This window comes from Fukomys damarensis, unplaced genomic scaffold, assembly GCF_012274545.1.
Source record: "Fukomys damarensis isolate Sample0158 unplaced genomic scaffold, DMR_v1.0_HiC HiC_scaffold_24, whole genome shotgun sequence".
In the NCBI taxonomy this organism is placed as follows: domain Eukaryota; kingdom Metazoa; phylum Chordata; class Mammalia; order Rodentia; family Bathyergidae; genus Fukomys; species Fukomys damarensis.
The window spans coordinates 65,064,729-65,076,646 of NW_022900936.1; the positions used below are offsets into that span (position 1 = coordinate 65,064,729).

At 37.8% G+C, this 11,918-nt stretch overlaps 1 protein-coding gene across 4 annotated transcripts in view; it reads right to left on the reverse strand.

Moving 5' to 3' along the window:
* Polq (DNA polymerase theta) overlaps positions 1–11,918 on the reverse strand; it is a 161,684-nt gene that overhangs the window by 29,531 nt on the left and 120,235 nt on the right. For all 4 annotated transcript variants that reach the window (XR_004518780.1, XM_010630003.3, XM_010630002.3 and 1 more), the window contains exons 23-24: positions 10,677–10,803; positions 9,967–10,085 (exon numbers count right to left, since the gene is read on the reverse strand). Coding sequence is in view for 3 of the 4 variants with exons in the window: in XM_010630003.3 (XP_010628305.1) it covers positions 9,967–10,085; positions 10,677–10,803 (246 nt within the window). In the remaining variant the exon portion in view is untranslated. The remainder of the gene's footprint in view (positions 1–9,966; positions 10,086–10,676; positions 10,804–11,918) is intronic.

Here is an 11,918-nt window from a genome sequence, read left to right on the forward strand (position 1 = left end):
TATACCAACACCATTCTTCATAGAACTAGAAAAATATCATCCCAAAATAATTACTGTAACACTAAAAACCCGAATAGCCAAAGCAGTCCTGAAATATAACAGCAATATGGAGGCATCACAATACTTACAATTTCAAATTATACTACAAAGCCACAGTAACAAAAACAGACATGTAGATTAATGGCATAGAACAGAAAACAAGGAAACAAAACAAATACACCTACATTCGTCTGATTTTGGACAAACCAAAAATATACACTGGAAAAAAGTCTCTAACAAATGGTGGTAGGAAAACTGGATATCCAAGGGTAAAATATTGAAACTAGATCTTTATCTCTTCCCATACTCAAATAAAATAAAAATAGATCAAAGACCTAGAGATAAGACCAGAAACTTTGAAGCTACTGGAAGAAAACATAGGGAAAGCCACAGACAGGACATGAAAGCACAGGAAATACCAAGAATCAACAAATGGGACTGCATTCATTTAAAAAAGAAGCAATCAACAGAGTGAAGAGAGAGCCTATGGAATGGAAGAAAAGCTTTGTTAGTTACTTTTCTGACAGAGGATTAGTATCCAGAATATATAAAGAACTCAAAAGACTTAACACACACACAAACACACAAATCCAAATAGCCCAACCAACAAATGGACAGATGAGTAGAACAAAGAATTCTCTAAAGAAATACAAATTGCCAATAAGTATATTTAGATGTTCAACTCTTTAGCCATTAGGAAATGTGAATAAAAGTAACACTAAGATTCAGTCTCACTTTAATCATAATGGCTATCACAAACAACACCAAAAAAATGATATATGTATGGTTCGGTGGCCTGTCTTGCAAGCGCAAGGACCAGAGTTCAATCCCCAGTACAAAAAAAAAAGATATATGCTGAAGATACAAGGAAAAAAGAACCTTTCTATATTGCTGGTGGGAGTCTAAATTAGTATGCCACTATGGAAATCAGTAGAGAGGGTCCTCAAAAAACAACAAATAGATATACCATTTATTCTAGCTTTACCATTCTCAAAAGAATTAAAGACTGCATATTACAGTGATACATTTTTACCCTCTAGAATTCACAACAGATAAGCTATGGAAACAGCCAAGATGAGATGATAAAAGGGGAGAAAGTGTGTGTGTATGTTTATACATACTATTTATACATACTATTCAACCATAAAGGAGAATGAATTTACATCATTTGCAAGCAAATGGATAGAACTGGACACCATCATGTTAAGCAAATAAGCCAGTCTCAGAAAGTTAAATATTGCGTTTTCTCATATAAGCAATTTTAAAATAAAGGAAAGATGACAGGAAACTAGAAAGAAGTCTTAGAGATGGGGCAAAGGATTTGGGGAGGGGAGAAGTGGAGAGGATGGTAACCACAGATGAAAATAATGAAAATACATTATATGCATATACCAATGTACCAAAACAAATCTCATTATTCTGTATCACTAATATTCACTGATTAAAAAAGAACCATGGGCTAGATAAACCTGTTTTCTCTATTCACTTAAAAAAATAGACTTTTTTTTTTAGTTGAGCCTGCCCTGGAACTATGTAGCCCAGGCTGGTCTTGAACTCACAGGGATCCTTCTGCCTCAGCCTCCCGAGGGCTGGGTTACAGGCATGTGCCACCACACCCAGCAAAACAAAATATAAAACAGATTTTAAAAAGAGAAAATTGCCAAGTGCAATGGCCCACACCTGTTATTCCTGCCCTTAGGAAGCTGAGGCAGGAGAATCTCGAGTTATAGTCCCACCCGAACAACATAATGAGACGCTGTCTCTAAAGATAAATAAAAAGGACAGGGGATATGGCTCAGTGTTACAGGACCCTGGGTTTGGTCCCCAATATCCAAAGGGGGAAGAGAGTACAAATAAAGATACAAATAACAAGACATAGACTTACATCCATCCATATGTTAATAAACTAGAATGTAAATGGACCACTGGGGCAGAGAGATCCATAGACATTTAAATTAAATTAATTAAAAATGTAAAACAAAAGCCATATAAAATATTACACTAAACACAATTTTATTGTTTTACTAAGAATAAATTGATGGACGAATGGACACACAAAGTGTGGTACAGTGAGCTACAGCTCAGCACTAAGAGGGAGGAGACTGATGCATGCTGCGTTGTGGATGAACCTGGAGGACAATTCGCCAAGCACAGCACGCAGGGAAGGACCGACACTAGGGTTTCACTTCCTCGAGGTACAGAGTGGTCGGACACATAGAAATAGAAAAGTGGATATACCGAACGGGGTAAGGAGGGGGCTGTCACCTGCCAGCTCCCGAGTGTTGGTCCCGGATGATGAAAAAGCCTGGCAGATGGACAGCAAGGGTGACAGCATGACAACCAGACATGCTTCGTGCCACGGGTACACATTTAAAAACGCTTAGGACGCCATGCTATTTTAGTGCATTTAATCACCATTTTGTAAAAAGAATAAAATGTACTTTAACTGTTGCATCATATATTTTTGTTGTATTTATACTCTTATCCATAAAGACATCACTATGGTGATGTCAAGACTGATTGAATTGTAATCATTTTCCACACCAACATAACATTTGAATGTCTAATGGATACTGTATGATTACAGCATGAGTTACAGAAACATTTGTGGGAAAATAATAGGCAATAAATTCAAAATACTTATAATTTTAATTGTTTTGATTAAAAATAAGTGTGAACCAATCTCTAAATGTAAAGCAAAGGAAAAAACAGGTGGAGAATTGACTATGACTGAACAGTACAGAGAAATGTCTGGAAGGAGCAGCATCACAAATGTCACCACACAAAGGTGCAGCATGGCTAAATAAAAACGCTTAGGCTTCTACAAGGAAAAAATTTAGAGATAACAAACATTTGCAGCAAATTTGATCAAAAGTTCACTCTCAAAATTAAGAATCAAACTAAGACCAGAATAAAATATTTAAATTGGGCATGGTGGCACACACCTGGTAATTCCAGCACTCTAGGAGGCTGAGACAGGAGGATCAAAAATTCAAAACCAGGGCCGGGGATTTAGCTCAGTGGTTCTGCTGCCTGCCTTGCAAGCGAAGGTCCCAAGTTCAATCCCCAGGACCAAAAAAAAAATAAAAATTCAAGCCCTTCCTGGGCAATTTAGTGAGACCTTTTCTCAAAAAAAAAAGGACAAGGTAAAGCTCAAGGTGAAGACTTGTACAATCCCCAGTACATTAGAAAAGAAAGATGAGGAAAGGAGGGAGGCAGAGGAAGAGAGAGAAAAAGGAAGAGGGAGGGAAAAGGGAGACAGACCGACAGAGGCAAAGACCGAGAAAGACAGAGACAGATACATAAAGACAGAGTCAGAGAGAGACATACAGACACACATGAGAGAGAGGGAGAGGGAGAGAAAGAGAGAGAGGGAGAGAAGGAGAGGAGAGAAGGAGAGGAGAGAAGGAGAGAAGGACAGAGGGAGAGAGGGAGAGAGGGAGAGAGGAGAGAGAACAAAAAATTAAGCAATTTTCCCATAGGATCCAAGTTTGTAAATTGGTCATGTTAAAAAAAAAAATCATGTGATGTCTTTCGTTGAAAAGATAGATCTTTTTAGAGGCTGAAATAATTTAAAACATTTCAGGTGTGGAAACTTTTTCAGCTAGCTGGCTATAAGGAAAAAACTACAACAGATATAGTTATCATGTTTCACTAAATAAAATTTATTTGCGGGCCGGGAATTTAGCTCTGTGGTTCTGCCACCTGCCTCGCAAGTGCAATGACCCAAGTTCAATCCCCAGTATCAAAAAAAAAAAAAAATTATTTGCAACTCTATCCAATTTGCAAGATGCTTTCATGGCTGTTTGAAGGTTTGGTGCAAAACAGCAAAACTTTTTGCAGTTTAGAGCGCCTTCTGATTTAAGTAACAGTTTTCTGATGTAATAATGAGTTAAGTAAGAGTTGATTCACAAGTTTTGAAATGGGTACATTTTTCCTTCAAAGTGAATACTTCTAAAAAATATGAACCAGCTTTGTGTTTAGTGTCTACACTAAGATAAATGTAAAACACATAGCAGTTTTAGAAGCATTCTCACTAATTAGACGGTGAAGTGATAGGATACTGGGTCAAAATTTTTTAATTGTGTTAAAACTAGTTTCAAGCCATCACTCAAGTGCCAGGAATATAGCCTGGGCCCCGATCCACTGTGGGAAGGAGAGCCACGCCTTCTCCCGCCCCAGCTGCCATTGCTTGAGTGTGGTGAAGGTAGCCGCGTGGGCACCCTTGAACCCCCTAACGCCACCCCCCCACGCACTCTCAGACCTCCTGACTGTGCCAGTCTTTGGACCTACTCTGCAGAGGCAGAGGTGGTCATCAAGGGTATTTTTATGAGTTCCCAACTTTGAACATCTTTAAAGAAAGGGCATGGGAAACCTGTAATAGAACGTTGTGGAGTTCAACCATTCAGAAGGTTGGGGAACTCAATCGGGGCCTTGCAGCCCGAGGTCAGTCAGCATCATGGGGTTCAGCAATCAGCTAACTGAGATCAGGGGTCTTGAATCCTCGCTCTGTCTGAGCCATTAAATGGTAAACACAATATATTGAAATTTTGTTCACTGCAGACATGTTCTGGACTGCTTCTTGATTTCAATTTAATTCAAATGATTTAAGGGTGATAGACTAGTGACTACTACAGGTGGTCAGTTTCCAAGTTGGGCTTGATCTTAATGTGGTGCTGATTGTATCAGTTGGGATAAAGCATTGCGGTTGATTTGATGAGCTGTTTTCTCTGATGTTATGAAGATGAGAATGTCTGTGGGTCGTTAGAGACACAGAAGCTAGGGCACAACCATATCTGGAAGTTTTGGGGGATAACCCAGAGATTAAATCAAGGACAGTCCGACAACAAAAATAAAAATGAGAAAACACTTAAGCAAGACACAAGGACAGACTTCCAGTTCACCAATGGCAAACAGTATGGCAAATGAGGATGAAAAGGCCAGTAGTGAACCACCAGGACACCCTTAACTCAAGGCAGAGGAAGTAACAAAACAGATCAATGAGGCTCTAGAAAAATTCAAAACAGAAATAATTTCCCAGATAACCACAGACATAGTGAGCAAAATGGAAGTCATATCAGTTATAACCAGCAATGTCAATGGCCTCAACTCATCAATCAAGAGAAATAGACTGGCCAAATGGAATAAGAAGCAAAATCCAACAATATGTTGTATACAAGAAACACACCTAGTGCAAAAAGAAGCCCATAGACTGAAAGTGAAAAGATAGAAAACAATTCTCTATGTGACAGGAGCCCAGAAAAAAACAAGGGTAGCAGTCTTATTTGCAGACAAAGTAAATTTCGAACCAAAACTGATTCTAGTATTATTGAGGTAGGATGGTACTGTATCATACTTCTATGAATGTAAAATATCTTGTACCTGCTTTATGACACATAGTAGGGACTGTGCTTTATCAGAGCTACATTTAATGATATTACTCTAGAATGTTCTCTTTCTTTTGATGATTAAGATGCTAATAAAAAAATGGTGCCAGGTACCACAACAGCAACAGAACTTTGCTGTTGTCTGGATAATATTCTTTTCTTTTTTTTTTTTTTTAATGGAATGTGCTGAATGTCTATAATTTTGTTCAGATGACTGCAGAACCTGGAAAAGCAGTTGCTGCTGTTGATGCATAGCATACTGCTATTACTAGTCTTTTTATATATATATAAACATATATATATATATACACACACACACACACACACACACATATAAAATTTGAATTTTGGGAAACTTTAACGGTGCTGCCAACTTTGGAAAAAGTTATCCCATTTACTGTGTTGAGTTGGCATTGTACAGAAATGGACATCCATATTGGTCTAGACATGTTAATTTTTTTTATTTTTTTTATTTTTTTCCATGTGTACAGGGCTAACACATCGTACTAAATATGTAAGGTTACATCTACATGGGTTTGATTACAGAAACTAATAAAGTATTATCTAAATAATGAAAAAAGAATAGGATAAGACTATAAGAGCGAGAAGCAATTTAAATATGTTCAGGGGCCATTTTCATCTCCAGAATTGGATTATTTTTAGGATTATTTTAATGATACATCATTGCCTTTTCTCTTTTACTTTCCTTTTTAGTTTTATTTTTGGATTCCCTATTTTTTAATGTTCATACAGAGATTTCTTTAACTGAAATACCGAATAGTTTCTTTGGTATGAAAAACTACAATAGTACACAGGAACCTAATGAGATAATTAATAATGTGAAATAGGAAGTAAAGGGCTAAAGGTGTAGGGAAAGTGGAAAGGGTGGGGGAAAGATAATAAGGGAGAGGAAAAAAATATGAGAAACTGAAAAAATGGAAATAAAAGTGTTTGTAAATGGGGAGGGGAGCAGGGGATGAGGGGAGGGCAGGGACAAGGGGAAAAAATGAGAATCAAGACCCATTATGTAAAGGTACAGAATCCCAGTGATGAACGTAACTGTATTGTATACGTAGGTTGTACCAATAAACTCAATAAAAAGAAAAATAAATTAGTTTCAGCTCTCTCCTCCCACTTCCATGTATTTAAAAGACACAGCTGATGTACAGGTGGATTGGAAAAGCTCTGTCTGTCTCTAGGGATATCTGGACATTGAAGATTTTACTTAGTCAGAATTAGAGATTAACCTGCCAAATACCAGATGTAGCTTCTTATTGATGGCTTGCAACTGACCTGTCTGCTTTAATCAACCTGGCTTGAGTGTAAGTTTCCACTGGGACCTCTGCTTTGAGCTTTCCCAGAGTAGACTCCTTCAGAGATCTTGGTAGCTCAAGACAAAGTGTTGTCTCTAAGTAAATAAAAACATGGGGAGCTTGGGCAAACAGCATCGTTTGGACCTAAAATGCTTACCTATACTCGCTTTTGTTTGCTGTTTTCCTTTTTAATCAATGCATATTAATTATACAGTGTAAGGGGTTTCACTGTACATTGTTAATATGTCTATCACAACCACTCCCCCATTACCCTCCTATGCCCCCGCTCAGCTGGCCCTTTTCGTCTTCCAGTAGTCTCCCTTCTGCTTTCATGTTGTTACCCCACCATCAAGTAAAAGAAACCATATGATACTTGTCTTTCTGAATCTTGCTTATTTTGCTTAACATGATGATCTCTGGTTCCACCCATTATCTTGCAAATGACATACTCTTTTTGGCTGACTAGAACTTCATAGGATATGTATGCCATATTGTATCTGTGCATTCATCCACTGATAGGGATCTAAACTCCTTCCGCAACTTGGGTGTTGTGAACTGTACCATGATAAACGTGTTTATTCGGGAGTCTACAATATGCAACATTTTGACTTTAACTGTTTTGGGTATACACAAAGCAGTGGACTAGTACACAACACTCTCTCTCTCTCTCCTTCTCTCTCTCTCTCTCTCACACACACACACACACACAGACACACACAAACAAGCAAATAAGCAACAACCAAATAAACCCCAATTACACCAAGGAATAAACCTAACCAAAGGGGTGAAAGACTTGAAACTATAGACACTGGAAGAAAGAAACTAAAGAAGATATTAGAAGATAGAAAGACCTTTAATAGTGTCAAAATGGTTATACTACCAAGCAATTCACAGACTTAATGCAAACCCATCATGATATCAGTGACATTATTCACAGAACTAGGCAAAAAAATCTTGTAAGTCACATGGGAGCACAAAAGACCTAGACTAGCCAAAGCCATCTCAAGAAAAATGGGCAATGCTGGAGGTGGTACATGCCTGCAACCCCAGAACTTGGGAGGATGAGGTAGGAGGATCATTGTGAGTTCAAGGATAGCCAACATGTGAGTTCAACTACGTAGTAAGACCCTGCCTCAAAAAATAAAACAAAATAAAATATATATTATACAAATCCACAGTAACAAAAATAGGTATTGGCATAGAAATAGATATGTAGGTCAATGGACTAGAACAGAGAACACAGAAATAAACCCACATAGCTACAGCCATCTGATTTATAGTAAAGTTACCAAAAATATATATGGAGAAAAGACAGCCTTTTTAACAAAAGGTGCTATGAAAACTTGATATCCATATGTAGAAGAGGGGTTCTTAAGAAGCAGAATGTCTTCACCTGATGTAATCTTGGCCTACAGCATCACTGTATCACAGGACTACTGAGGCCTCAGACAGCCCTAATCATATTTTAATTGTAAAATGATTTTCCCTGAAATTATGCAGAATGGCTGCTGATAGATCCCTATCTCACCCTGTACAAAAGGCAATTCAAAATGCATCAAATACCTAAAGATCTGAAACTGAAAATGCTAGACGAAAACACAGAAGAAATACTTCAAGATCTAGAACTAGCAACAATCTCTTGAAAAGGACCCTAGTACCTCAAGAAATAACAGCAAGAACTGACAAATGAGATTGCATCAAATTAAAAGGCTTCCATATGGCAAAAGAAAAAAACAACAGAGAATGGGAGAAAATCTTTGCCAGCTATTCACCTGACAGAGAATTACTACCCAGAACACATTAAGAACTCAAAAAACTTAACACTGAAGATATTAAACACCAAAATACTAAATTAATAAATGAACAATAAATTTCACACCAAAAAAACTAATCAATAAATGGGCAAATGAACTAAATAGACATGTCTCAAAAGTTCAAATGGCCAGTAATTATATGAAAAAATGTTCAACATCTTTAGCCATCAGGAAAATGTAAATCAAAACTATTGTACTCTGAGATTTTATCTCACCCCAAGCAAATCCAAAGCATAATATATATTGCTGAGGCTGTGGGGGAAAAGGAAACTTCTACGCTGTTGGTGGGAATGTAAACCAGTACAACCACGAAGGAAATGAAGGGTGCCTAAGAAACTAAAAATTAATCTATCATATCCTTTATTGTAAATAAAAGGCTTACATGCTGTAGGATTTGGTAAGACCTTTCAAATAATATAAGTAGGGAAATCTTAATAACATGGCTACTATTGCTTCTCGGCCTTTTGGCTAGAATCAAGTGTAACAAAATGGCAACTAAAATATTTCAAATTCTGAATAAGCCTCACACTAGTCCTATTAAGCAACATTACTTACAAACTGAAGCATGCTCTTTCCTTTCCACAAACTCAAGAGAAACTCAGGATAGCATAACTCCATTAGGAAATCACCATACACCACACAGGACTTCCATTCTCTTGCATAAACATAACTGAACTTTAAATGCTGACACTTAAAAAATCAAACTGAAATTTTTTGCCTTATTATAGACCTTGAGCTGACACTTTGAATATTGATTTCTGACAGAATTCAAAATAAATTCAGATGGCTCATTGCACTCACCTGGACTTGCCAGCTGGCAATTTGCATACTAATTAATAGTGGAGATGATTTGGGAGTCAGATCACAAGTTCCATGTTTTGATGACAAACAGGTTTATGACTAGAGACTTAGGAGTGGTCAGGGAGAATGAGTTCAGTATTGGGCCCATTCCACACAACAGAAAAAAGGAGTGGACAGAAAGGGAGAAGAAACACCGGAGCAAAACAAGTCACAGAGAGAGAGAGATCAAAGGAGTGTGCTCTTAGAGAAAGTGAGGAAGACAAAGTTGATTAGCAGGGACAAATGCTATAGAGGTGTGAAAGTGGATGGAAACTAACACAACCTGTGGCATTTTATAAAAGCATTTATGAGAGCCTTCAAAACAGGGCTCCAGCAGACCACCAGTGCTGTGCTAAGCCACACCAGAAGTGTCACAGAAGGCAGGTCATGAATACAACAATAAGTGATTGCTATAAACCTGATGAAACAAAGGGAAGACAGGCTGTGAGGCAGAGAGGAGAGATGGAGAGACCAGTGTATGTTTCTGAGTCCCACTCATATGGCAGGATTTTCCAGTGTTTTAAAAAACATTCCCTCAGCAATAAGAAGCTCAAAAACCACCAGATATCTTACCTGAAAAAGGTACAAAAGCATGTCGCATGCTCACTGAAAATGGCATCCCTTTGTCTGAGGCTTTCTCCATCTGTGACTGGCACCCAGGGTTCCGGACACAACCCCTCTTATTTTGTCCTCTGTGGTACAAACAACACTATCAGCTAGACATGAAGCATCTTAAATATGTGAAATACTGTTTCTAATTTCATAGTGCAGTCAATATTTCTATATAAGAAGCATTAAAAACAATCTGAAACTGGCTTTAGAGAGTAATAAAGATACTAGACCTCTTTTAGCAACTGTTCAATTAAATATTACTGTAATCACCTTTCCTACGCTCTCTTTCTGAGACAATTCACTATCATGTAACCCAACAAATCCCTTTAGCTAGATCCCACACAAATGATCTGTGCTGTTTCTTCCCGTCGTGTTAGTACAGGAAGGTGGACAGGCAGAAGAGGTGCTGCTGGCATTGCTACCCATCCCTTCACCATTTTAGCTTAAACAAGCCCACAGTCCTGATTGATTTGATCAATAGCCTAGATTTTCAGCCTTTCAATACCTGCTAGCTTCATTAGAGACGGACTTGGGACTTGAAAAGGGTAGTGCTTACAATAGGAATGGGTACATCTGGAACATAAACTCACATCATTATTTTGTATAGTAGGCTACTTTCAAGCTGTTCATACTCTCAAAAGTTTATTAATACCCAGATAGAGAATCCCTACCTGCCCATGGGAAGCAGGCCTCTGCCTAGGGCTTGGGAAGGGGGGCTCTCTTCTATGAAGGTTGGCATTTTGATTTCAAAATCTCTTGGCACATTCTGGATATTTGGTTCTGTAAAGGTTATTCGTCCTAAAATCAAGCAGATTAAAGACATGAAATTAGAAAACAAAACTGACATTTCTTTTAACATCATTTGCATTTATGAATTTTCTTTAAAAATGTATGCTGTCAATGCTAAACTAAATTTGTTTGATTTTTCAATGTGTTCATATGTCTAGCAATAATAAGTACATAATCATCCCAAAATAAATGAATCAGCTGCAATACTATGCTCTACATTAATCTAGCTCTTTAGAAAACAGTAAGAAGCAAGTTGATGAGTTAAATTATTCCAATGCTAGAATGAGTACCAAACATCAGCACTATGACAAGCAGTCATATAAAGCAGTCATATAAGCAGTCATATAAAGGCAGAAAGATGAGTTGAGGGAGCTTGTGGGGAGGTGGCTGTGGGAACATGAAAAGCCAGGGGTTACAAGACAGGGAGCAATGTCCGGAACAGAAGGACAGCTGGATGCTGACAAGGACAACTGTGATCATAGAAGCTTACTACTGGGGCAGAAGGAGAGGGAGAGACTGGATCTCACTTTCAGACATGGCCTGGCTGTGTTCTTTCACCAGCATTGAAGAAAATCAGTAACAATATTAGCATGACCAGAGACTAGAATCAGGTGAATTTTCTATTAAGGGGAAAGGCACCCCCCCCACAGCCTTTCCAAATATTTTACATTTAGTTTTGCACTATTCTTCAAAACAAATTTGGGTCATTAGTTTTGTTACTGTTATTTTTATAACATATGTTACTACACTAAAAACCTGTTTCATGATACCCTCTTAACCATAACAGGTCTCGAGGAGGTGTTGTACACAATTTCAACTTTGTCTGGTGAATCAGGCATCTTAAGTACCTTGGACATTGTATTTCTGAATATACACATGATTTTTACCATCTTATTTAGCTGTTAGCACATCTTAAGTACTCAGTCAGTGGTAATATTTTATACAACTGTTACCATCAAATGGCCTGTTCAATATTCAAAGCTAACAAATAGAGGAACCCATCTAAGGCTCTTTCTATTTCAGCACCCTTCCCATAATAACATGTAATATTCAGCACCCTGCCTTGGCTTTTCATTGAATTAATGAAGTAATGCTGGCAGACAAAAAAAAAAAAAAAAAAAAAA